The sequence below is a fragment of the Notechis scutatus genome, chromosome Z (assembly GCF_049901735.1).
Source record: "Notechis scutatus isolate UNSWTSFEM ecotype Mainland chromosome Z, rNotScu1.2, whole genome shotgun sequence".
NCBI lineage: Eukaryota > Metazoa > Chordata > Lepidosauria > Squamata > Elapidae > Notechis > Notechis scutatus.
The window spans coordinates 119,491,538-119,519,150 of NC_142025.1; the positions used below are offsets into that span (position 1 = coordinate 119,491,538).

Below are 27,613 nucleotides of genomic sequence, written 5' to 3' on the forward strand. Positions count from 1 at the left end.
AAACAAGTTAGAGGGTGGGACAATTAAATGGGAAACCGAGGTGCTGGCTGGGGAATTCTAGGAGTTGAAAATCCACAGGTCTTAAAAGTTGCCAAGGTTGGACATCCCTGCGTCACTTTTCACACGGTCTGTTCTCCAAATTCAGGCAGTTCTTTACCTTGCCAAGAATTCCGATCCATTGGCACCCGGTTCCTAATTATGTAATCTTTATCCATTTAAAATAGAAGTAGCCCTCAACTTACCACCGCTCGTTTAATGACCATTCAAATGGCACTGAAAAATGTGACTTATGCATTTGGAAGAGATTTCTTCTCAGGTGGGGAGGGGGAGTAGGACTCCTTAGCATCAGAGCGTGTTAATAATAATAATAATAATATAGGAAATACTCTAAATGCTCTGAGGGTCATTTCGAAAAATCCTTTCTTAGGGAGCCCCTAGAAGCCAAGAGGAACAGATGTGCCAAATTTCAAGTTTGTAGGCTTGACGGTTCTGGAGATTTTGTGATGTGTGAGGGGTATTTTGCTTTTATATATATGTAGATATAAGCAAAGATTGGGAGAATGATCAGAAGCCGCTCGGGAAAGAATGGTCTTGGAAAAGTGGAGGAGGTAGGCTGGGCCAGGGGCTTACCGGCCTGTGTCCGATTCATGGTACGGGGTGGGCTGTCTGTGGCACACGTCTCCTGCTGCGTTGCGCTTCCTTCGAAGTCTGAGTGGCTCAGAAGCTGGCGGGGTGGAGATCGCAGGTGGAAAAGAGTTACACATGAAAGGCCTCCGTTTCCCACACCCCAATCCAGGTCTATTATCAGTACCAAGAAAAAAAAACCCAACATGGTTAATAAGGAAAATAAACATTTGGGGGGGGGGAGAAAGGTGGGAGATTTTAGGGAGAAAAGAGAGCCTTTTTAGCTTTGAAAACTTGCTTTAATAAGAAAGTTCAACCACTGTAAAGCCACTCTTACATTATCACTATTTCTCAGCCTTGGCGACTTTAAGACTTGTATCCTAACTGGGGAATTCTGGGAGTTGAAGTCCACTTATCTCACAAGTCATTCTGGGATTTGGAGTCCACGTAGCTTATAGTTGCCAAGGTTGAGAAACATTGATCTACAACTCAGCTAGACATCCAACTAGCTGACCTTTCATACCCCCACACACACAGACAGACAGACAGAAACACACACGTGCATATCTTTTCCCGCAGGCTACAAAATGGCTCCTTACCAGGCGCATATAGTAGTTTAAGTCCGGCTGCAGTCCCTGCGCCCCACCCTCGCCAGTGCTGGGCTGAGTGACCTCGCTGTCATTCCCTGCCAGCTCCGGGCTGGAGTCATCCCTCTCATCCGCAAAGGGGTGTTCGGCCAGGTTTTCTGGGTGGAAATTCAAACCTGATAAAAGGAAAATGGAAAGGAAGGAAGGAAAAAAGGGGGGGAAAGGGAAGACTCAGATCTCAATCTTGGTTCAGACACAAAATCCGTCCATCTATCATCTCTCTCTATCATCCATCCATCATCTGTCTGTTCTATCTATCTATCTATCTATCTATCTATCTATCTATCTATCTATCTATCATCTATCTACAGTATCTATCTATCATCTATCTATCTATCTATCTATCTATCTATCATCCATCGATCTATCATCTATCTATCGATCTATCTATCATCTGTCTTATCTATCTATCTATCATCTATCGATCTATCTATCATCTATCAATCTATCGATCTATCTATCATCTATCGATCTATCTATCTATCATCTCTTATCTATCTATCTATCTATCATCTATCGATCTATCTATCTACTTACCTACGTACCTATTCTTCCTTTCTTTCTCCATCCCTATCCATTTATCATTCATTTATCCATCATTCATATATCATCTCTATCATCCCTCCCTCCCTTATCTTGTCTTTATTATTTTTACAAAAACAGCAAAAATACCTAATATTCCTTCCTCCTTTTCCTATTTTCCCCACCACGAGAGAGTGAGGGAGAGGGAGAAGAAGAGAGAGGGAGGGAGACAGAGAGACAGAGGGGAGGAGAGAGGTAGAGGGGGGTGAGAAAGGGAGGGAGGGAAAGAGAGACAAAGACAGAGAGAGAGAGAGGAAGGGAGGGAACGAGGGAGAAAGAGAGATTGGTCCAAAGCCACCCATCCAGCTTTCACACCCCAGGCAGGACTAGAAGTCAGAGCCTCCACGTGCAGAGACCCTTGAAGGACGGCCTCCGTACGGCACACACACCTGATCCGGCAATGGTGGTGTCCACCTGGGGGTCCAGCTGCTGGAAGCCCTGTTGGCTGAGGAGGCTGGAGTTGAGAATGTGGCTGAATTCGGAGGAGAGGCGCCCTACGTCCGGCACCAGGGGCAGAAAAGGCCGGGAAGACTCCCGCAGGCGTTTTTCGGGTCCTTCCGAGCCCCCCTGCAATTTGGCCTGCTGATGGAGGACAGGCTGCAGCGGCCCCACCTTGGCCCACGCCAGCTCCTTGCAGTCGCCCATGGCAGCATTGCTGCAGAGAGTCTCCCCCTTCGGGGTCTTCTTGGGCGGGTCGGAGGGCCCCAGGAATCCTGACTCGGAGTTGGGGTCTGCTTCAGCCTCCTACAAGGTCAAGGCAGGGGAAAAGGAAATTCTGTTTAAAGCCATAGGCGTCCAACCTTGAGCACTTTTAAGTTAAAAGACTTGTGGACTTCAACTCCCAAAACTCCCTAGCCGGCTCTTCTTTTCCACTTTGCTGAAATCAAGATATATTACATCGACCGCATACCTGCTATGTCAGGATTCCAGCCATCGCCCTAATGAAATCGTGATTCTCGAGCCAAACTTCAAAAAACTTCAGAAGGATTTATTAGAGGATTTATACTGGCATTACCCTGTGTGAAGCCAACTCTGGCCTAGGTCATTTCCAGTCCCCTGTGAGCCTGTTTTCCCCACCTCCCTGCTGGGTGTCTCATAAATCAGATTCTCCAATTGAGCACGTTCGCTGGCTGGGTGTCACCAATCACATTCTCCAATTAAATCTATTCGTGGACAAAAGCTCTGGTAGTTTAGTTACAATCTTTTATAGATAAGAGTTGGAATTTAATTTCTATCAACTAAAAAATACTTCTTTGGTCTTTTTAGTTGCCAGCAGAAAGGGAGTGGGGGAAAGCAGTGCATTCCTTAAATGCTGCAGATAATCGCTTTGGCAGCTGAAGCTTTTGGCACTCAAGATTATTACTGGAGAGCGTGATTGATGACTCTTGGCTATGGATGTGTCTCATTGGAGAATATACATCCAAGGAGTGGGAGGAAGACCAGGGTCAAGGGTGAAGTGAATGATGTGTCAGAGTCGGCTGCAACCGGGAAACACCGACATGTCAACTCCTAATAAATCAATCTTTTTCACTCTGAGAGATGCGGCTAGAGACTTATGATTTGAACAGGGGGTGTGTGCATGTCGGAGTGCTGACACTTTCGCTTTCAAACTGCTGCACTGCTCTTCCAGATTTCCTTCCTCCCCCGATCTCCTTTTCTTTTTTATGGCAACTACTAAAACAGGCATAGGAATGTTTTATGAGTCGACACGCTATCTATTAAAAGATTGTAGCTAAGCGACCGGATCTTCTGGGCCCGAAAATCCTTTGTTGGGGAACATGATTGATGACACCCGACCTGTGAACAGTGCTTCATTGGAGAGTCTGATTTATGACACACCCAGAGGGGAGGGGGGGGGAAACAGGGTCACAGGTTATTTGTGAATTTCGTATGCCAGAGTGGGCTTCATTTAGGTTAATGCCGGCCTGTTGCTCCTAATAAATCTTTTGAGGGTTTTTTTTTTAAGCATGGCCCGAGGCTCATGGTTTAATGAGGGCGCTCGCCGGAACCCTGACATCCTGACTGGCTGGAGAATTCTGGGAATTAAAGTCCACCAGTGGCCACGGTTGGGGTCTAGGAAAAGAGTCTTCTCTGCTGTTGCCCCCAACCTGTGGAATATTATCCCACTCCCCCTGGAGGGGAGGCATCTGAATTTGGATCACGTGACCATGGAAATGCGGCAATGGTCGTAAGTGTGAAAAACGGGCCATAAGTCACTTTTTTAAGTTCCAATGTTCACTAAACAAACCGTTATATATCAAGGACTACCTGTATTCCCGGAGGCAGATCCGTCAGCCCCTGAATTCAACGGTCATAAGTGTGAAAAACAGCCATAAGTCACTTTTTCCAGTAGAGTTTCACGCTACTTTTCACCCTTACGACTGTTGGATCCGGGAGCTATTGGATCTGCCTCGGGAATACAGTAGTCCTTGACTTACAACACTTTTGTTTAGTGACCGTTCAAACTTACAACAGTCACTAAACAAACTGTCGCAAGCCAGGGATTACCTGCATTCCCCGAGGCAGATCCGTCAGCCCCTGGATCCAACAGTCGTAAAGTGGGGAGTGGGGGAAACAACCATAACTCATTTTTTTTCTGTGCTATTGTTAAGTTCGAACAGTCACTAAGCGACCCGTTGTAAGCCGAGGACTACCTCTGAGACGTTTACGGGGAACTCAAGATTGAAACGCTTCGCTTCTTTCAAAATGTAACGGGCCTCAACTTGCCAATGAACTGGGGGAAGAGAAAGAGAAAATGGAATGCAGGGATTGTGACAGCCTGGAAACCATCAAGGTCCCCGCTGAAGGTGCTGGTGAGAGAGACGGACTGTTCCCATTAGAAAGGGACGGTCTCATAATTACACCGTTTCCCCGAAAATACGACCTATTCTGAAAGTAAGTCCTAGCTTGATTTTTACACGTGCGTCCAATATAAGCCCTACCCCGCCCCCCAAAAATAAGCCCTAATTAAGATCACGCCCATTCCAGAGTGGACGGGTAAAAATTAAGCTAGGATAGGGATGGGGCAGTGGAGCTGCCCTACTACTTACCTTTGGACAGGTGTAGCCAGGCCTCACGCACCCCGACACCTGCCTTGCACAGCCCATTTCTTCTGCAGCCGACAAGGCTGGCAAGACTTTCCTGAAGGCCTCTGGAGCTGATAACAAAGCTCTGGATCGATCCAGAGCTCCATTATTGGCTGCAGAGGCCTTCAGGGAAGCCTTGACGGTCACAGAAGAAGTTCCTGAAGGCCTCTGACAGCGAAAAGGAGGCTGGGGTCAACGTGTGCAAGTGAGGTCAGTGGAGAACTTCCCCCCCAAAAATAGGAAACTAGTGATTTTTTTGGTGGCAAAAAAATATAAGACATGTAAGGGTCTTGTTTTTGGGGAAACATGGTATAATGTGATCACGCAGGGGTGGGGAGAAAGGGAAGCTATTATTTAACTAGTAATCCCCAAAGGTGCTTTTTTTCAAGAGGCAACTGGACTTTCTGGGGTTTTTTTTCTTTGAAGACGTTTCGCTTCTCATCTGAGAAGCTTCTTCAGCTCTGACTGGATGGCGGGAATGAAAGGATTGATCCTCCTTGCAGGCAGCTGGTCCTTTGCATCCGTTTAGAGAATCCTTGAGGCCACTTGGAGGTTTGTCTGTGTCCTCGGGGTCACCTGAGTGGTTCCAATGGGTGTGTGGAGCGCTCTTGGAACTGCTGAAACAACCGCGTTGTAGATTGGAGACAGGTGATGCCCTGTCTGTTCAGTTTGGACACCAATGGCCTCTTTGGCAACTTTCAAACCAGCGGTCTTCTCTATCCAAAATGTGGACTTGGCTGTCTTCATAAGGAAGTCATCGCGCGGGAAAACCAGGGCTGGTTTCGTTTCTTCGATACCAATATGGTGTAGCCCAGGGGTCCCCAAACTGTGGGACATGGCACACTACTGGGACATGGCCCAAATACCACAGTGTCATGTGAGTGTGACTGTCTGGTGCACATATACTCCGTCTCACCTGCATAAGCCTTGTCCCCGGCGCCCGAGGCCCCACTTGCGTTGGCCTCGTTGTGGGCGCTTGCAGCTCCGCTCCCGTGAGCCTCATCACAGGAGCTCCCAACCCGACTCCTGCAAGCCTCGTCTCACAGGAGTTCACGGCCACACTCACACGGGCCTCATTGCAGGAACTGGGGCATGACTCACGCAAGCCTCATCACGGGGAATCCGTGTCCCGCTTCCCACGAGCCTCATCGCAGGAACTCACCTCCCGTCTCACCGCGGGAACCCGCAGGCCGACTCACACAAGCATCGTCGCAAGAGCTTGCGGCCCCACTCGCACGAACGTCGCCATGAACGTAGCAGTGGTGCGCGCTTGTTGCCCCTCTCACAAAATCACCCCCTCTTTCTCCCCTACCCCTACTCCGGGCCCCCAATCCAGAAAGGTTGGGGACCTTGGTGTAGCCCGATAAAGATTTACTTTTGGGGAGTCAAAGCTCCCGGAAGTGTTTCTTTCTTTGATTTGGGTTCACCAGTTGGGACAATTGACAGGGATCAAGATGGCGACTGACCTGGCACGGGGCTTTGGGTGAAGGCTGGAGGGAAGGGCCGCCGGTGGCGAAGAGCCGGAGGGCCTCGTTCCAGTGGGACTGCATCATGGCCTGGAACTGGCTGACCATCTCGGCCCGCTGAGCCTCCAGGCGCCGGTACCTGGCCTTGAACTCTCGCAAGTCGTCGCGCTGCTTGGAGAGCCTGAAAGGCAAAAAAAAAAAGGGACGAGGAAAAAAAAAACAACCGGTCAGAAACACTGAAGACAACGGGCAGCGGCCCTGTTTTGTCTTTTTTTTAAAATTTAGGTGGTTCTCGACATACGAAAGTTTGTTTAAGGAGCCGTTCGAAGTTACGACATGGGAAAAAGGGAACCGGGACCTTTTTTTCACACTTCACGACCGTCGGATCCAGGGGCTGATGGATCTGCTTTGGGAATACAGGCAGTCCCAGACTTATGACCGTTTGTTTAGTGACCATTCGAAGTTACGAAGGCCCTGGAAAAAAGTGACTTGGGATTGTTTTTCCACACTTAATGACCATGGGATCCAGGAGGAGCTGATGGATCTGCCTCGGGAATACAGGCCATTCTCGACTTATGACAGTTCATTTAGTGATTGTTCAAAGTTATGATGGCACTGGGATTTGGGACAGGTCCTCGCATTTGCAATGGTGAAGGAATCCACGGGGCCACACAATCAAAATTTGGATTCTTGGCCACTGGCATCTGTTTACAACAGGTGGAGCCTCCCACAATCCCCGTTCGTGACCTTCCCAATAAGCTTTTGATATGGAAAATCAATTGGGGGGGGGGGCACAGGATTCACTGAATGACCGCCTGATTCACTTAACAACTGCAATGGTTCATTTAGGAGCTGTGGTCCAATGGTTGTCAAATTCGGTCACTCAGTGGACTGTCGTAAATTGAGGACTGCCCGTGAAGAGATTTCAGGGGCACCACAAACTTTGGGAAGGCTACCTATGTTCGTAGTCCTCAGTGAGGCGCTTCTGTTGAGCCTCCTTCTCAGCCAAATCCAATTTGAACTGAGCCAGCTGTTTCGCCAACTCTTTCTCATGGTGGTTGCTTAGCTCCAGCAACTGCTTCCTGCCAAAAAAAAAAGGAAATAAAATTGAAAATAAAGGACTTTTCCACCAAGAAAATAAACATTGCTTTGCAAATTCCAGAAAGTAGCCAGCAGTAAGCCTTGAGAGAATCAATCATCATCTTCTTTTAACAACCCCATAATCCCTTGCAGAATAGAGTCTGGGCAACTGAATGGAGCTAGCAGAGTGTTTACTGGCCGGATGCCCTTCCTGTCACCAATGCCGAGTTTTGTTCAGCAGATATACTCTCATTGTGCCCAGAGAGAGAAATATCTGCCCCTACCTAGGATCGAACTCACAGCTTCCTGATTGCGAGGAGAGAGCTCCACCTCTAGGCCACTATACCACTCCCACGAGAGAATTAATCTTTCTAAAAGAAGAAGAAAAATGTTTATCCTTATATGTAAAAATAAGGATTGTTTTTTCCCTCACTCAAAAAGAGATTTTAAATTCTGCCTTTCAGCCCATCTTGGATTACACGGTGGTATTTTATGAATCTTATTGTCCAGAATAAAGATTTGTAAAAAATAGAATAAAAGAGCTTTAGCAGGCACTAAGGAACGAAGGTGCCTTGTTAATTCTCAAATTACTTTTTGTATCTTCTTAAAGCTATAAACCACAGAGCGTGGAGTTCTTATTTTTACTGATGTTTCCACATCTCTCCAAATCCTTTCCGGGTAGATTAGAGAATATATACTTTAAATAAAGTTTTGAATAGCCCTCAACTCTAATCTAAAGCCGTTTAGATTAACAAATCAAACCCACAGCAACAGACAGATGAATCCATGCAACAAGGCAGCATTAAGCCCATTATTCTGAATTTCTATATTTTGAGCAACGTTCTGAGGATTTTTCTCCTTGAGTTGTTAGATAAGGAATTTGTCAATTGTAGACCTCTAAAACAGGGGAGATTTAAGACTGCCGGAGTGATAAGAGGATATACAGAGGAAAGAATAAATCATCAATTAATTTTGATGAAGGAGAATAAGACACCTCAAGTCTTTGGAAATAAAAGGAAATTTTTGTTCTGAAGTGAGAGACTGGCCAAACATTTGAATTTTGGAAAAAGCCTTCTCTTTAAAATTCCTCAACTGGACTTTCAGAAAAGGTCACAATTGGAGGAAAAATAGCAAGTGTTGCTTTTTTAATGTCACACTCTATACAACGCTAGTCCTCACTGGGGAATATTTCTATGCCACAACTAAAGTGCCAGTCTGCCACTTTGCTGTTGTACAAGTCAAAAAAGGGGGGTTAAGTTAGAAGGGAACTGTATTCATAGAATTATAGGGCTGGAAGGGACCTTGGAGGTCTTTTAGTCCAACTCCCAAGGCCCCAAAGCAGTCATCCCAGACAAAAAGATATACCGTATTTATCGGCGTATAACACGCACTTTTTTCCCCCTGAAAATAGGGGGCAAATGATGTATGCGTGTTATACGCCCGATATAATGTTAAGAAGCCTTCGGTGAATGCTGCTGGGATCGGGGATCAAGGACACAAATGAAAGAAGGGAGGGAGGAAGCAACTGAAGCCTGTCCTGCTCTCTGGGTCAGCTCTGTCAGTCGCTCTCTCGCTCCTCCACCAGCCCAGGAAGAAACTGCTTCAAAGAAGCGGGGGGCTTTCCTGTCACCGCAGCTTCCCTGAAGCTCCCGTTTCTCCCCACCCCCACCCCTCCCGCCCGCCCGCCCGCAGTGCTCCGTTCTGCCTGCCTGCCTGCCTTCGTTAATGGTTGAATCGGAACAGCTTGGCTGAGTAAAGAGGCGAATAGTTATTATTCTCAGCGAAGCTGCTCCCAAACAACCAGAAACTAAGGCAGGCAGGCAGGCAGGCAGAACGGGACACTGTGGATTGAAGCGCGCGGGTGGGAGTGGGGGGTGAAACGGGCGCTTCGGAATAGCTGCGGCGACAGGAAAAGCCCCCCCCCCGCTTCTTTGAAGCAGTTTCTTCCTTGGATGGTGGAGCAGCGAGAGCGAAGCCTCCTTCTCTTCTCCCCGGTCCTTGCAAAAATTTTCTGCTTGAAACCGGTCCCTGGTACAAAAAGGTTGGGGACCACTGATTTACCTTATAAGTGGTAATAATATTAATTAAAAAAAGTTCTGAGCTACCCTTATTTTGCTTCAAAGTTTTTATTTAGAAATTTAATTTTTTTCCTGAAATTTCCCTCTTAAAATGAAGATGCGTGTTATACGCCTGTGCGTGTTATACGCCGATAAATACGGTAGATGATAGAATAGAATAGAATAGAATAGAATAGAATAGAATAGAATAGAATAGAATAGAATAAAGAGTTGGAAGGGACCTTGGAGGTCCTCTAGTCTAGTCCAATCCCCTACTGAATAAAATAGAATAGAATTTAGAACAGAATAGAATAGAATTTAGAATAGAATTTAGAATAGAATAGAATAAAATTTAGAATAGAATAGAATCTAGACTAGAATAGAATAGATAGATGATAATAGGTGATAGAAGATAGATAGAAGATATAGAGATGAAAGAAAGAAGGAAGGAAGGAAAGAAGAAAATAGAAGATATCTGTAATATGTAGAGTAGAAAGAAATGATAGATGATAGAAGATAAGATAGATGATAGACAGACAGACAGACAATGAATGGATAGGTGGATGGATGGACACAGAAGACAAACAGATCGTAGAATCATAGGACTGGAAGGGACTTTGGAGGTCTTCTAGTCCAACCCCCAGGGTCCCAAGGCAAGAAGCCTTATACTATCCTGGACAAACCTTTCCCTGAAGTCACTTTTCACCATTTTTATGTAGGGCTTCTCCAAGACCTGAAAATTATTTCAAGGTTTCATTTTATTCACCGACTTTGCAAAACCCGTTTCCACTCCCCTGTAACTAAAGGAGGGGAAGAGGGGAACTGGGCTTTGTGTGTCGCTGAATCACAACTTGCAAATACTCCAACCAACCGAGAGACGCTGCCGTGTGGTCCAGTCACACTTGCAGTCGTCTCTGTGAATTTGGATGGGGGGAAAAAACGGCAAACTTTTAACTTCCATAATGAAAGAAGAATTGCAGGCAGAAGCGAAGGAAAGAGGGACCAAATAAACCACCTAACTCAATTCACAAATGGGAAAAACTCGGTCTCAAGAACCTGAGTTTCAAAAAAAGAAATACACCCTCATCTTAACATTGCAAGGAGGATGTAAAAATAAGAGTCGGGTGGGCTTTTTTTTTTTACGAAAAAGTAAAAAAATAAGAATAAGGTCAGAGCTTTGGGAGATCTTTCCTGGAAGGGAATCCCCAATTCCAAAAAGATGTAAACTGCCAATCAAAACCAAAAAGCCCAGGAAAGAAATGTGGGGAGAGGAAAAGGGGAGGGGGAGACGGGCCACCACGTCCTCCCACCTGTGCTGTTCTCGCATAGCGCTCATTTGGCGCAAGCTGTCCTCGTGAACCTCGGCCAGCCGCTCCGTCACGCGCTGTTCTAAGGCCACCTTCAGCTCCGACTCCAGCTTGGCCTTCTGGGTCTCGAAACGGGCCTGCAAAGAGGAAAGGGGGAAAGGCCGGCATTGCGGGGGGCTCCTTGGTGCTCTCGGAGCTTGGCTGTTCGCCCACAGACGCCTCAGGACCCAGCTAGGGAATGCCATCGGGATGGAGGAGGAGGAGGAGGAGTTGGTGGAAGTCCTTGGTGCTGCTCTCTGAGCTTGGTGGCTTTCCCGCAGACGTTGCATGACCCAGCTAGGGAATGTCATCAGTGCTGGAAGGGAAGAGTTTACCTTCAGCAAGCTCATCTCCATCTTCACGGTGTCCCTCTCTCGCCGCGCGGCTTCCAGGTCGGCCTGCAGGCCCTGCATCTCTGCCTGCGCCGTAGAGAAGGCCTGTTGGGCTTCCAGGGACTTCTGGGCTTCCCGCTGGGCCACCATCTAGAGATGGGGACAGAGGCAAGCAGAGGACAAGGCGGGGCAGCGGCCGGGACAGCGTTGGGCTGAAACACAGGCAGTCCCTCGACTTACGGCCGTTGTGTTTAGTGACCGTTTGAACTTACAATGGCACTGGTGGGGGGGAAAAAGGGACTCCTGTCTACATTTTTCCCCACGCTTAACGACACCCCTGCGTGATCCGGTGGTCAAAATTTGCACGCTCGGCAACCGGCTCACGTTTACGACGGCTGTTGTAGTGTCCAACGATCTCCCCTTTTGCAACCGTCTAACAGGTAAAGTCAGTGGGGAAGACAGGCTCGCTTAACGACTGCACGATTCACCGAACAACCGCGGCAGAAAGGTCGTAAGGGGGGGTGCGAAACTCACTCGAGGACTGCCTTGCTTGGGCACTAGGGTGGTCATAAGTCAAAGGCTACCTAATATACACAGCATTTGGAGAAAGAAAAGCTGGTGGGTTTTTTTTTCTGTTTGTAAGCCAAGAGTTAGCGATGACCATTTAACAGATTTAACCGAGTTGGAAGGGACCTTGGAGGTCATCTAGTCCAACCCTCCCCCAAGCTGGAGACCAAGCATTTATGACGGTTGCTGTGTCCTAGGTCAGGTGATCCCCCTTTGTGGCAAAGTCGGGGGGCGGGGAGAAAGAACCAGATTCACGTAACAACCGTGTTCCTAACTTAACAACTTCAGTGATTCAATGAACAACGGTGGTCAGAAAAACGGGGGCAAAACTCACTTGACAACTTGCTCACTTTAACAACATAGATTTGGGGCTCCATATATATATATATATATCAGAATCCCTCGGCCAGCTCCGCTGAGGAAATTCTGGGAACTGCCAAAGTTGAGAAAACACAGCGATAAAGAACGCTGTTCCCTTTAAGAAACTTCTTAAAAGCTACACATCCTCATTTTCAGCACTTTTCATCCCCCCATTTTTACCCTGCCTTTCCTCTGAAGCTCAAAGGACTAAATCACTGAGGACTAGAAACTTCCCAGAGTAAAACCTGAAAGGCAGGTAAGGCACCCCCCCAAAAAAAATGACTCTACTAATCCAGACTTGCATTTATTATTATGCGTTAGATTTTTTATCCTGTCTTTACAAGTAACTCAAAATGGTGAATATATACCTGCTGTCCTGCTCCTATTTTCCCCACAACAATCACCCTGTGAGATGGTTTTTGGGTTGAGAGAGAGGGAGCATCACCCAGCCAGCTTTCATATCTAAGATAGAACTAGAACTCACCTTGACGACTGGCCCAAAGTCATCTAGCCAGCTTTCATGGCTAAAGCGGGACTAGAACTCCCATCTTCCAATGATTGGCCCAAAGCCACCCAGCTGGCTTTCAGAGTGAAAACAGAACCAGAACTCCCATCTCCTGGTGACTGGCCCAAAGTCCACCCAGCCAGATTTCATACCTAAGATGGAACTAAAATTCATTGCCTTCTGCTGATTGGCTCAAAGTTACTTAACCAGCTTTCATGCCTGAGGCAAGATTAGAATTCACTGTCTCCAGCTGATTGGCTCAAAGTCACTTAGCCAACTTTCATGGTTGAAGGAAGATTAGAATTCACTGTCTCCAGCTGATTGGCCCAAAGTCACCTAGCCAACTTTCATGGTTGAAGGAAGAATAGAACTCCCATCTCCTGGTGGCTGGCTCAAAGTCAACTCAGCCAGCTTTCATGGCTAAAGTGTGACTAGAACTCCCTGTCTCCCGATTTCTAGCCTGGTGCCTTTATCCCACACCGGCTCTTAGCTGATGCCGCGACTCTAACTTTACTTCCAAACCTGAATCCTTGGCTTAATGATGGGATAGTGGTTTGACCAACTACCTTCTTTACCTCCAGTTTGCAAGCTAGAGCCATTTCAAAGAGGAGACCTGGTCAACGACTTACGGTTTGGGAAGGCCGCTGTTTTTCCACCTTGCGGAGGGGCCCAATCAGCTGCAACTCCTCCCAGACCTTGTGCTCCATTGCAAAAGCCAAGCCTTCCCTGGGACCAGCAGCCCAGGAACTGAGTTTTTCAGGTTGGGGTCAGGCAGGGTAGCCCCACCATGCCAAATGGGATGGGTGTGGGGGGCCCCCCCTTTCTCCTCTGGGGAGCCAGCTACCTATCCCCAGCTGCTAAGAGAGAGGAAGTCACACACAAAAATAAAAAGAAGGGAAGAAGGAATTTAGGGAGTCTGCCACCAGCTCAGGGACTTTGGGATAACCGGGGGAAGGAAGAAGGTGAGTGAGAAGGCTGCTGGATTCACAACAAATGCTTTAAGAATGAAGGAAAAGATGCTAATTGGATGGGCTGGCTTTCCTGCAACTAATTTCTCTGCTTGATTTATTTATCTGTCTCCTGCCTTTCTTATTTTTAAAAATAGCACAAGGCAAAGAATAATATCCAGCAAACCTTCCTCCTCCAATTTTTCCCAGAACAACCACCCCTGTGGGGTGGGTGGGGCTAAGAGAGAGGGGAGTGGCCCAAGGTCACCAAGCCAGCTTTCATGGCTAAGGTGGGACTAGAATTCACAATCTCATTGGGAACTGGCCCAAAGTCAGCCGGCCTTGGGAGATAATGCAGGACTAGAACTCACCGTCTCCTGGTGATTGGCCTCAAGTCGGGATTAGAACTCATGGTCTCCTGGTTTCTAGCCTGGTGCCTTAACCAATAGACAAAACTGGCTCTGACAGAAGAAAATATCTGTAGCTCAGGGTTGGACTGTGGAGTCCTTGGGGCTCTCTGAGCTTGGTGGTTTTCTTGCAGACATTTCACGACCTGACTAGGTAACATCATCAGTGCTAGAAGGGAGGGGGATTTGCAGAAAGAGCAGCAGGAGGATTGTTGGGGGTCCTTGAGTTCTGCTGTTTGCTTGCAGACGTTTCGTGACCCAACTAGGTAACGTCATCAGTGCTCTAAGTGGCCTCTTAGCTTTATGTTGTTGTTTTTCACTTTACCCAAAAACAACAAAAACAACCCAGCAGCCTAACTTGGAAGTCAACCTAAGGCGGGCTGACTCTCTACTCCCTCCTCCTGCAAACAAGGAGGCCAGGACAGCTTGGCTCGAGTTCCAATTCAGCTTGTGGCTGCGGAGACGCACCCCCACCCAGACCGGGAGGGACCTCCACCCTCACCTTCTCCTTCTCGAGGTGCAGCCGGCTCTCCTCCTGCGCCGCCTGGAGCTGCTCCTCCAGCTGTTTCTCCCGCTGGGCCCAGATCCTCTGCTGCTCCTCCAGGGTGGCCCGCAGAGCGTCCTGCTGCCGCCGGTCCAGATCCCACTCGGCTTCCAGGTTCTGCCCCCGGACACGCTCTGCCTCCAAGCTGCAGGAGAGGGCGGCCTTTTCCTTCTCCTGGGGGAGAAACAAGAGAGGGGGAAAGAACAAGGCTCAGCTTTGGGCAGCTGGTTTGCAGGCGTTGGGCTTATTCTTAGCTCTCAGTTTAGGTTTAACCCTGGTTTGCTGAATAACAGAAGAGTTGGAAGGGACCTTGGAGGTCCTCTAGTCCAGCCCCCTGCTCAGGCAAGAGACCCTATACTATTTCTGACAAATGGCTGTCCAATCTCTTCTTGAAAACCTCCAGTGATGAGGGAGGGAGGAGAAATAAAGAATGGAAGAGAAAAATATGAGTGAATGTAGGAAGGAAGGAAGGGAGAAATAAAGAATGGAAGAGAAAAAATGGGGGTGGGAGGACGGGAGGGAGGAAGAAAGGAAGGAAAAATAGAGAAGAATGGAGGAGTAAAAATGTGAGTGAATGTAGAAAAAAGGAAGGAAGGAAAGAAGGAGAAATAAAGAATGGAGGAGAAAAAAAATGTGACTGAATGTGGAAAAAAGGGAAAGAAAAGAAGGATAGCAGAATAACGGAGTTGGGAGGGGACCTTGTAGGTCATCTAGTCCAACCCCCTGCTCCGGCAGGAGACCATATGCCATTCCAGACAAAGGGTTGTCCAACCTCTTCTTAAAAACTTCCAGTGTTGGAGCACCCACAACCTCTGGACAGAAGTTGTTCCACTAATTAATAATCAGTGAATTAACTGTTAATTCCTGTTAATACTGTTAATAATAATCAGTTATTATTAATCAGTGGATCAACTGAATAAACCATCCATGGCTGTGTAAACTATTGGTTTACAACAGGGGTCTCCAAACCGGGTGACTTTTAAGACTTGTGGACTTCAAGTCCCAGAATTCCCCAGCCAGCCCTTTTCTTCACTTTGCACACTCACCATCGAGTAAGAAAGTTACCCTATCAAAAACGGCGATGAAGTAGTCTGGCTGCGTTTGTCCTATATCCATGCTGAATTCTGGTAAAACCTTGATGGTTGGGGAAATTCTGGGAGTCGGAAGTCCACAAATCTTAAAGTGGCCAAGTTTGGGGTACAGATTGCAAGGCTGGGCTCTACGTGTCAGGCGAAATCTTTAATGCAAGGTCAGCCTCAAAACCAGGCCCCACTTTCTCTCCCCCCCCCTTTTTCTGTTTCTTTGTTTTTTTCTCTCTGTGTCCCCCCCCCCGCTCTTTCCTCTCTCTCCATTTTTCTTTCTCCCCCTCCCTCTCTGTCTCTCTCTTTATCTTTCTGTTTCTTTCTCTCTCTCCCTCCCTCTCTTTGTCCCTCTCTCTCCATCCTTCTCTGTTTTTCTGTTTTTTTCTCTCTCTGTCCCCTGCTCTTTGTCCCTTTCTCTCTTTCTGTTCTTTCTCTCCATCCCTCCCTTTGTCCTTTGTTTTTCTTTCTCTCTCTCCCTGTTTCTTTCTTTTCCCACCTCCCCCCCTCTCTCTCTCACACACACACACAGAGAAGCAACTCTTACCAAGGTCTCTTTCTCCCTGCAGTACTGGCTGGCCAGCTGCTGTTCCCGGTGGAGGGTGGACAAGGCCTGCTGGAGGCGTCCTTCCAGCTCTGACATTTTCTAAAGAAAAGCAAAACCGACATGGAACATCCTTAAGGACAGACCCAACCCGGAAGCGCAGGCAGTCCTTGCCTTATGACCAACAACCGAGCCCAAAATTTACACTGCTAAGTGAGGCATTTGTTTCAGGGAGCTTTGCCCCCATTTTAAGACCTTTTCTTGCCGCCATTATTAGGTTAGTAAGACGATTGTTAAGTGAGTCTAGCTTCCACCCATGATGACTTCGCTGGTCAGACGGTCGCAAAGGGAGAAATCGCGTGACACAGTGACATGGCGACCGCCATAAATACGAGTCAGTTGCCAAGCGTCTAAATTATAATCATAGGGGAGGCTGCAACGGTCGTAACGGTGAAACGTGGTCCTAAGCCACTTTTTTCACTGCCGTTTTAAGTTCAAACGGTTGATAAATGAACAGTTGTAAGTTGAGGACTATCTATCTATCTATCTATCTATCTATCTATCTATCTATATATATATATATATATGTTTTCTTAAGTTTTCGCGGGTACTTACATGTATGGTATTCAGCTTTGTTCGGGTATTTTCCCACGTCATTGTAGTTGTGCTTTTAAAGTTGTGGCAACGTTTCGGCAGAATCTCATCTGCCATCATCAGGCTTCTGTATAGCCTGTATATATGTTCCTATACAGAAGCCTGATGATGGCAGATGAGATTCTGCCGAAATGTTGCCACAACTTTAAAAGCACAACTACAATGACGTGGGAAAATACCCGAACAAAGCTGAATACCATACATATAACATACCCGCGAAAACTTAAGAAAACAAATACACACACACACACACACACAAAAGCAAAATACCATTTATGCATCATCGCAAAATCTCCAGGAATATAAAGCCTACAAACTTGAAATTTGGCACATTATGTTCCTCTTGGCTTCTAGGGTCTCACTAAGAAAGGATTTTTCAAAATGACCTCAGAGCATTTAGAGTATTTCCTTTGTTGTTGTTGTTGTTATTATTATTATTCTCTGATGCTAAGGAGTTCTACTCCCCCTCCCTACCTGGAAAAAAAAAATCTCTTCCAAATGCAAAACACAAGCTTCAGTTTCAAAACACAAGTTTCATTTTCAGAGCAGCCAGCAGCTTTAGGACAGAACAGTTGAGCTAAAGCCACGCCCAGGCTCTCCTTCTTGCTGACACAGCAAATCCTGTTTCAGTTTCCAAACAGCCCTCAACTCTCTCACACACTGGCAGGACAACTAGCCAGGTGAATGCTGATGGGTGTTGGTAGGCGGCAGAGGTAGAATTTTTTTTTTTCTCCTTATTTCTCTCCCGAAAACTAAGCCCGACCACAGTTTCGTAGCGAAGCACGGGGATCGAGCTAGTCAATTTCTAAAAGAGAAAGTTGAGCCGCTGTGGAGAAGAGTAGGGTTCTTCTCCCCCGCGCCGCCCTCCCCGTGCGCAAGGTCAGGGGATGACGGGAGGCGTTGCAACAGAGCCCCGCCCAAGGAGACCCACCTCCTTCTGCCTCCCCAGCCCCTGTTCAGCGGTCTCCTTGTCGGCCTGCAGCCTGCGCAGGGTCGCCGTCCGCTCGGCCTGCTGCTGGTTCCAGCCTTCCACCACTTTGGCCAGAGTCTGGTGATAAAAGGAAAGGAGAATTCATTTCAAAAGAAAACCGCGTTTCTCCATCACCTCCTGGAAAGGCCTCCGAGCCAGGGACTACGCTATCCATGCTCCCCAGATAAGCCGGGCATGTTTGGGGGTTGTGGGGGAGAGAGATGGAAGCTGGAGACTCGCGGAAGGTTTCTGGGCTAGGAAGTCGGAAAGACAGAGGAGAGGGCGTTGAGATTCTGGCACTGAGAGGCAGTTTGGTCTAGGGGTTAAAGCATCGGGCTGAGGAAAGGGGAGTCCATGAGTTCTAGTCCCGCCCCTTAGGCCTGAAAGCCTGCTGGGTGACTTTGGGCCAATCACCAGGAGACGGTGGGTTCGAGTCTCGCCTTAGGCATAAAAACTAAAGGGACTGGGGTTTGTGGAGAGGGAGGGGGGGAGGAAGAAAAGAACTGCGGTCCTCGTTGATCTCTGAGCTGAGTTGTTTTCTTGCAGACATTTCACGACCCAGCTAGGTAACATCATCAGTGCTAGCTAACCCCGCTTCCTTCCAGCACTGATGTTGTTATCAAGCTGGGCCATAAAAAGTCTGCAAGAAAGCAAAGCAGTTCAGAGAAACCACTCAGAAGGCCGCAGTCCTCCTCCCTCCTCCCCTGCCTCCCTTCCTCTCCTCCTTGCTCCTTCCCCTCCCCTTCTCCTCCACTCTGCAAACCCTTCCAGCACTGATCACACTACCTAGTTGGGTCATGAAATGTCTGCGAGAAAGCAACCCAGCTCAGAGAGCCCCAAGGACCCTCCCCCAATCCGGCTAAGTAAAACCGCTGATGGAGACCCAGGTGAGGCCGCCCCTTGCACAGCCCCCTGCTGCCCCCTCACCCTCCCAACTAAGGCTCGCCTTATCCAGCTGCTCGATCATGCTGTCTTTCCTCTTGTCGGCCGAGGTGGCCACCGCCAGCTGTTGCTGCAGCTCCAGGAGGCGGTTCTGGAGGGCCTGGATGTGCCGCTCGCAGTGCTGAAAAAGGATGGGAATAGATTAGAATAGAATAACAAGAGTTGGAAGGGACCTTGGAGGTCTTCTAGTCCAACCCCCTGCGGAATGGAATGGGATAGAAGATTGGAATAAGAATAGAATAGAATAGAATAGAATAGAATAGAATAGAATAGAATAGAATAGAACATATGGAGTAGGAATAGGAATAGAATAGAATAGTTGAAAGGGACCTTGGAGGTCTTCTAGTCCAACCCCCTGCGGAATGGAATGGAATGGAATGGAATAGAATAGAATAGAATAGAATAGAATAGAATAGAATAGAATAGAACAGAACAGAACATATGGAGTAGGAATGGGAATGGGAATAGAATAGAATGGTTGAAAGGGACCTTGGAGGTCTTCTAGTCCAACCCCTGCGGAATGGAATGGAATGGAATGGAATGGAATGGAATAGAATAGAATAGAATAGAATAGAATAGAATAGAATAGAATAGAACATATGGAGTAGGAATAGGAATGGGAATAGAATAGAATAGTTGAAAGGGACCTTGGAGGTCTTCTAGTCCAACCCCCTGCGGAATGGAATGGAATGGAATGGAATGGAATGGAATGGAATAGAATAGAATAGAATAGAATAGAATAGAATAGAATAGAACATATGGAGTAGGAATAGGAATGGGAATAGAATAGAATAGTTGAAAGGGACCTTGGAGGTCTTCTAGTCCAACCCCCTGCGGAATGGAATGGAATGGAATGGAATGGAATGGAATAGAATAGAATAGAATAGAATAGAATAGAACAAAACAGAATAGAATAGAATAGAATAGAATAGAATAGAATAGAATAGAATAAACAACGGAACAAAACTTTATTACGGTCATAGACCAGAAATAGACAAGAATCATCACTGTTTACAATAGTGTTAAAAGATGGTCCTAATAATAATAGTGGATAATAATATTCATTGGAACAGAATAGAATTAATAGAGTTGGAAGGGAGCTGGACTGGGGGCAGCAGGAGGGAGGCAGGGAGGAACTGAAGGGAGGGATGCTGCAGACCCCCCACCCAACCCCACCCCATTAATCCTCTATATACCAAGGACGCCTGTTTATATCTCTTGCCCCTACACTGAGTAGAACACGCAATGAAGGGTCTGGATTGGGAGCAGCTGACTCCAAACAGTCCTCGACTTACAACCGTTCATCCAGCGACCGTTCGAAGTGACATCGGCACTGAAAAAAGGGAACCGGGGAAAGTTTTTCACACTTTGTGACCGTTGCAGCGTCCTTCCTGCTGGTCAATTGATCAAAATTCGGACCGTACAGCAACTTACTCGTACTTATGATGGCCGCAGTGTCCTGGGGAGGGGTCACGTGATCCCCTTTTTGCGACCTTCCGACTAGTGAGGTCAACGGGGAAGCAGGATTCACTTAACGGCCGTGTGACTAATGGCAGGGATTCACCGAACAATGGGGACGAGGAAGGTCATTAAAAACTTCACTGTCTCGCTTAGCAACGCAAATGTTGGCTCCATTGTGGCTATAAATTGAGGGCTCCTTGTAATCCCTCCAAGGTGGAAATGCCTGTCTCTCCGTTTATTAGTATCTCACGTCTGATATTTTTATGAGTAACTCAAGGCGATGGATACACCTCATACTCCTTTCCTTCTCCTCCTCTTTTCTGCCTCCTTCCTTCTCCTCCTCTGCCTTTTGAGTTTGCTCACTTTGGTTAAATGATTACTGGAAGTCCTCAACTTACAACAGTTCCTTTAGTGACCAGTTACATCATCCCTGAAAAAGGTTCCCCCCCCCTCCTTTTCCTTACAAGCATTGTAGCATCATCCCCCGTAGTCCCGTGATCAAAATTCAGAGGTTTGGCAACGGACTCATGTTTATGACCGTTACAGTTTCACGTGACCCATTTTTACGACCTTCTGGGAAGCCAGCTTCATTTAATAACTGTGTGACTAACGGCTGCAGGGATTCACAGAACAGCAGAAAGACGCCGTAAAAATGGGGCAGAACTCCCTTTCCCAAGGGTTTCACTTAGCAGCGGGAATTTGGGGCTCAATCGTCGTAAGTCGAGGGGCGGGAAAACGCCGTAAATGGGGCAGAACTCCCTTTCCCAAGTGTTTCACTTAGCAGCCGGAACTCGGGGCTCCATTGTGGGTCGTAAATCGAGACCTACCTGTATCCTTGTAGGGGAGATTTTGCCCCTGTTGCAAGTGGAAACGGGCAGGTAAGGGGCAGTGAACCAGGGGGAACAAGGACCTCGGGGAAGGCGAGCAGAGGCCATTTGAGTGGATGAGCGCAGGAGCTCTGCTTAATGTCCTAAAATAAACCACCTGACCTCCCCTAAGCCAGGCCTGCCCGTGGCTGCAAGGACGGTAATGCCAAGCAATCGCTTGTCCCACTTAGAAGGCGCTCCGGGGGCAACATGGGGAGGCTGAGCCCCCCTCCCTGTCTGCAGAAACCCCCTGTAGCGGCGGTGCGGAAGGCCATCACTGCTGCGAGGACTCAGTGACCTTGAGACTCAGAGAAGAATTTCAAAGAGAAATAGGAATAGGAAAAAAAGGGGGGGGAGCTTTGCATATACTTTGCTATAGGCTGCTTTGGTAAGGCTACACTTGGCTTCCTGTATCCAGTTTTGGTCCCCCACGATACAAAAACAAGAGGTTGAGACTTTGAGAAAAAGTGCAGAGAAGAGCAACTAAGAGGATCAAAGGCGTGGAGAGTAAAACCTACGAAGAACGGTTACAGGATCTGGGTTTGGCTAATCTAGAGTAAAGAAGGAGAGTACAGGGGGTGTGAAAGCAGCGTTCCAGTATTTGAGGGGCTGCTCCGAAGTGGAGGGGGTCAAATTATTTCCCAAAGCACCTGAAGGCAGGACAAGAAACTAATCAAGGAAAGAAGCAACCTGAAATTAAGGAGAAATTCCCTGCCGTAGCATAAACCTAGACAAATGGCAGCAAATTTGGGACCGAACAAAAAGATCACGCTAGCCACATCTTACAAAGAAAATCTGTTTAAGATTTTTTTTATAGGTGGCATCTCCCACCGGCCAGGCTAGCCTAAATGTATGGTTCTCAATCACCCACATGCTGGAAATGTTTGAAAGAACAGGGTACCTATTATCACATGCGGCGGGACTGCAAGAAAATACAAGAGTTTTGGCACAAAATCCAGACATGGCTGGGAAAAACGTTGGGGTTTAAAAAATTAACTTTATACCAGAGATGTTCCTACTAGGAGTAATAAAAGAGAATTTTAGTAAAGCAGATATTTACCTAATTATTAATGTAATTACAGCAGCAAGACTATTTGGAAGTCAAAAGAAATTCCAAATGACAAAGCAATAATAGACAAGATTTTTCAGTGTGTTGAACTAAACAATTTGACATTAGAATTGAAAGTACGAGGCTTATCAGAATATTATAAAGTTATGGAACAATTTCTATATATGGAGAGATACGAAAGGAAGTCTATAAAATGAAAATTAGAATCTACGATGTAATTGAAATGCAGCACAATGAATCAGATTTAAAATGACACAAAGACTAAATGTATATATGTATATAACCGCTTATATTGCTTAATGATTTTTTCTAGTATAATAATATAAAGACTGATATATATGTCAAAGAAAGTCCACCATGTTCAAGACTTTTTAAATGTTTATTTTCAATAAAAAAAATTTTTTTAAAGGATTAACTTTCTAACGGTGAGGACAATTAACCGGTGGAACAACTTGCCACCAGAAGTAGCGTGTGCTCCATCACTGGAGTTTTTAAGAAGAGACTGGGCAGCCATTTGTCTGGAGCATCCAGAGTCTCTTCCAACTCTATTATTCTGTTCGTCTAATGAAGAGAAGGACTAGGGGGGACATGATAGCAGCATTCCAGCATTTGAGGGGCTGCCCCAAAGAAGAGGGGGTCAAATTATTTTCCAGAGTACCAGAAGGCAGGACAAGAAGCAATGGATGGAAACTAATCAAGGAGAGAAGCAACCCGGAATTAAGGAGAAACTTCCTGAACAGGGAGGACAATTAACCGGTGGAACAACTTGCCACCAGAAGTTGTGGGTGCTCCAACACTGGAGGTTTTTAAGAGATTGGACAGCCACTTGTCTGAAATGATGTAGGCTCTCCTGCTTGAGCAGAGGTCATCCAAGGTCCCTCCCAGCTCTGTTATTCTGTTACTCTAATGAAGAGAAGGATTAGGGGTGATAGCTCGAGCTAAGAATAATGTTTAAAATATCTATTTATTGGGGTGTTTGTTGTCTCGAGAGCCAAAGAACCAAATGCATGGGCACCCAATCACTGCCCTGATCCTTGCCCAAACACACACACACACACACCTGAAAAGGACCTTGGGAATGGAGTGCCAACCTTGGCAACTCTTAAGACAATTCCCAGTATTCCCCAGCCAGCCATGTCGGGTGATTCTCTTAATAGATGATGGGTATGCAGTAAGCGTAATATATCTTGTTGGTCCACGGGTCTTTAAACATGGCCAAAATTGGACACTCTGCCTTAGGGGGTTGGGTTTAGGACAAACAAGGGCGCCCCAAACTAGCATTCTCAAGCCCAGTTAGGAAGCAGCCTGGTTCAGGGCAATGTGGCCTCGCTTACCCACGATCCTTTGCAACCCCGCGGCGGTCCCTGAGTCCAACTCACTTTCCGCCGGGCCTGTTCTTTCTCCAAAGCGTCTTTTAACAAGCGGGGATCCAGCTGGGAGACTGGATCATGGAAATGACCCAGGCGCAGGCTGGTGTAGCGGGGGAAGAGATCCTCGAAGCTGGCCAGAGATCCTGGAGGGGAGACATCGTGCAGAGGACGAGCGCTAAACGAAGCCAAGAGAAGCAAATTTACCAAGGGGGAGAGAAAAAAAAAAAGCAAAGTTGCAAATAGTGGTTATTTCCTTAATGGCCGCAGCGGAAACGATATAAATTGGACATATCCCTATATTTCCCATCATTTCACTTAGTGACTGATTTGTCAGTGGTTGTTAAGGGAGGACTGCCTGTAATGCAACCTTGTAAGGATAGTCCTCAACTTACAACCGTTTAGCAACTGTTTGAAGTTACAAACGGACTTACGACCCGTTTTTCACACTTACATCCCCCCGTGGTCATGTGATCAAAATTCAGATGCTCGGCAAGTAACTCGTATTTATGACGGCTGCAGCGTCCTGGGGTCACGTGATCCCCTTTGGCGATTGTCGGACAAGCAAAGTCACCACTCGCTTAACGATGGTGTTATTAATTTAATAACTGCGGCAATTCGCTTAATAAATGTGGCAACAAAAAAAAGTCATAAAATGGAACAAAGCTCACTTAACAAATGTCTCACTTAGCAAACTAAGTTTTGGCCTCTATTATGGTCATAAGTCGAGGACTACCTGTATTGTTGCTCTGGGCTTAAAAAATGGTTCATCCCCCTTTGAGGGAACACTTCCTGCCTATTTGCCTCAAAGGTAATAAATTGAAATAAATAAAATTTTGTATTTATTTCCTTATTTATTTTGTTGTGTATATCGGAGGGGGTTGACTCTTTCGAGCTGTATTCAATGAAATTTCATTTTAACGTATGCCGATTAGCGTCCATTCGAAGTGACAATAAAGTTATTATTTGTCAGAGTGTTTGCAGCGTGACTACTATTGTGAGGCAATCCAGGAATAAAACACAGCACACAGAGGCTTTGTCTTTTAACAGTGGTTTATATACAAGACTGCTATATACATATATAGACATGGTAGGCTAGCAAGCAAGCAAGCAAGCAATCTTCAATACTCTGCATGGAAAACTACGATGGACATAAAACATGAGGACAAGAGAATGACGCCCTCTCATGGCCGCCTAGAAATAGATAGCTTCTTAAAATGGCAATAACCCTGTGGGCCCATCCTCAGCCTTAAAGTGGCGATACCCTGCTGGCCCATTGTCATTGCATCAGCATCTACAGCAGTATAATAGCAGCTGGTCAGCTCTTAAATATTCATTACCTTAACATTATTTTATTTCTATTCTTATTCTTTCTTACTCTCTGCACCACCAACTCGGCTAAAGCCGTCTTACTTGAGCAGAGCACCCGTGCTGTCACTCTCAAAGGAGTCGTCATCTTTGCGTTCCAGGGATTCTAGCGTGACTGTTGGACCCCCTGCAAGAAGAGAGCAAAGCTGAAAGGAGGCTCAGCTTTCAGGGGTACTTCTGTAGAAGCAGTGGCAGAAGCTGGGGGCGGAGTCAAAAGAGGGATCAGCTTAGAATCCCCACGTAGCCACAAGTGAACTTAAGACCAACCTCCCCTGAATTCTGTGCATCCTTATTTAACTCCTAGCAGGAATTTTAGTTGAGAAAATTCCTGCACGTAGGCTTTCAGCAATAAAGATATTTAGTTGGAAGATTCCTGCACAGAGGCTTTCAAAAATGGAGCAGTTTAATTAGAAGATTCCTGTGCAGAGGCTTTCAGCAATAAAGCAGTTTAGTTAGAAGATTCCTGCGAGTCGGCATTCGGCAATAAAGCAGTTTAGTTAGAAGATTCCTGCGCTTAGGCTTTTAGCAATAAAGCAGTTTAATTAGAAGATCCCCGTGCAAAGGCTTTCAGCAATAAAGCAGTCTAATTGGACCTTTACATGAGGCCCTGATCTTTCCCACCAGACAACTTCTACAACTCTCACCAGAGCAGGAGAGAAATGCGAGACCAAACACTTCAGGTATCCTGGACATATCACTATAGTCAGAACTGTTGTTCCTTTCCCCCAATTTTAGCATCAAACAGAACCCATCACCCTGTCTGGGGGTTGAAGTGGATCCCAGTCTGACTCATAAGATATAAAGGCACTAATCTGGGGGCTCTGTTTTGTGAAATAAAATAATCTCTCTTAGAAAAATTAGACAGCCAGTTTTGTCTAGCGGTAAAGGCACCTGGCTAAAAATTGGGAGTCATAGTCCTGCCTTAGGCATGAAAGCCAGTTAGGTGACTTTGGGCGAATAACCAGGAGATTGGGAGTTCTAGTTCTGCCTTAGGCATGAAAGCTGTCTGGGTGACTCTGTGCCAATCACCAGGAGACTGGGAGTTCTAGTCCCGCCCTTCCCACAAAAGCCAGATGGATAACTTTGGGCCAATCACCAGGCGACAGTGAGTTCTAGTCCCATCTTGGGCTCTCAGCCCAACCCATCTCACAGGGGTGTTGTGAAGAAACTAGGGGTACGAAGAAATATTCAGTATGTTCGCCACTTTTAAGCTATGTATAAAAATAATTAAGCGGGTTTCTAAATGCAATAAATAAAACATCTGTTGTAGGGTCACTATAGGAGTGGAATAAGAAAAAAGGTCTTATTTATCCCTCCGTTTCACATCCCATCCAGGCCATCCCCCTTCCCCCACTCTCACCAGGCACATCTCTGGATCCCCGCAGCATACTCTGCAGGTGGCACCGCACGTTCTCCATCTCGGAAATGTGGCGCGACTCGGCCACGGCACCCTACAAGAAACGGAGACTCGGCTTAGCCCACCGAAGCTTTCCTGAACTCTGGTGGGCGTTTGTCCTAGAAGTCTCTTTCTCACCTGCCTAAACGCCATGGCCTCCACGCTGGCGGAAAGCCGATGGCTCAGCTCTTCCGCCAGAGTGTCCATATCGACATCAGCATCCATGGCTTTCCTAGCTAGGGCCGAGCCATGCTGTCCCTCCAGCCGAGAAGAGGCCTGAGCCTCGGCCTGCCGGCTCTGGTGAAGGGAGGCGTAGAGCTGGGTGGTTACTTTGGAGGTATATGGGGTGGCCAGCTGAGAACAGGGCACCTGCTGCCCGGGGGTGGGAGGGTCCGAGGCTGGCAGCAGCTCCATGTCGCTTAAGAGGTCGTCGCTGTGGAGGGAAGAGCTTAGAGCTCTCCGGAGGCCCTTCTCAGCCATGGTCTCGGGGTCCTAAGTGAAGGGCTGGAGCCAGCACAATCATTCTGAGCTCAGAAGGCTGGCTCTTCTGTCATAATGGAGCCCCCAAACGCCAGAAGCAGGAGGCTGAAACCACTACCGGGAAAGCAGCTGGCACCTGAAAAAGAATAAAATAAAAAAAAAAGAAGTTGAAATTCAGTGCACAAAGGAAGAAAGCAAGGGGGACAAGCCCTGCCTTCCCCTAGATGTTATTTAAAATCATTGGTCAGCCCATAGACGTTCAGGTGGATTTGCTAGTTTTGTCTTCCTATCCAGTCTTGCTCAAAGATCTGGAATAGCCAGGTGTGGGTGTCTGACATCGCCTTACAATCAAGGAGGCTGTGAGTTCAAATCCCATGAGAGGCAGATTATTTTTCTTTCTGGGCACAACGAGAATATTATCTGCTAGGGGGGAAAAACTCCGCATTGGCGACAGGAACAGTATCCGGCCAGTAAAAAACGCTCAGCTCCATTCAGTCGCCCAGACTCCACCCAGATTATGGGGTCGTTAAAAGATGATGGGTTGCGGGATGTCAGCTGTTTCAAGCAAAGCTGCCTTTTGTAATTGACTAGTGGGGATTTTTGTCAATGCCGATGGTGTTCCAGCCGTGCTTCATATGTTTTGGGGATTGCATTCGAAGGCACCTATGATGCACTGGTGCTACGTTGTTTGCATCCTTTTGCCACCTTCGTTCCGCTTCTCTTTGCATTTTATGATCTTCTCCGCTTCTCTTCGGCCGACTCTTCCGCCACCTCCATTCTCCAGATGTTTTGGTTTCAATTCATATGATCACTACTTATTGCATTTATATGCCCTCTCGCTGTCCGAGGTGGCACCGAATGGCTGGC

General features: G+C 47.0%; 1 protein-coding gene across 1 annotated transcript in view; it reads right to left on the minus strand.

The window, feature by feature from the left end:
* The window catches only part of CNTROB (centrobin, centriole duplication and spindle assembly protein), a 31,805-nt gene that overhangs the window by 3,455 nt on the left and 737 nt on the right, over positions 1-27,613 (minus strand). Inside the window, 15 exon segments of the mRNA XM_087946779.1 lie at positions 631-724; positions 1,224-1,387; positions 2,243-2,597; positions 6,406-6,586; positions 7,362-7,487; positions 10,853-10,986; positions 11,224-11,370; positions 14,509-14,724; positions 16,177-16,275; positions 17,759-17,875; positions 18,744-18,860; positions 23,515-23,680; positions 24,916-24,997; positions 26,231-26,321; positions 26,405-26,882. Of these exon segments, the coding sequence (XP_087802905.1) occupies positions 631-724; positions 1,224-1,387; positions 2,243-2,597; positions 6,406-6,586; positions 7,362-7,487; positions 10,853-10,986; positions 11,224-11,370; positions 14,509-14,724; positions 16,177-16,275; positions 17,759-17,875; positions 18,744-18,860; positions 23,515-23,680; positions 24,916-24,997; positions 26,231-26,321; positions 26,405-26,746 (2,431 nt within the window). The 5' untranslated portion in view covers positions 26,747-26,882.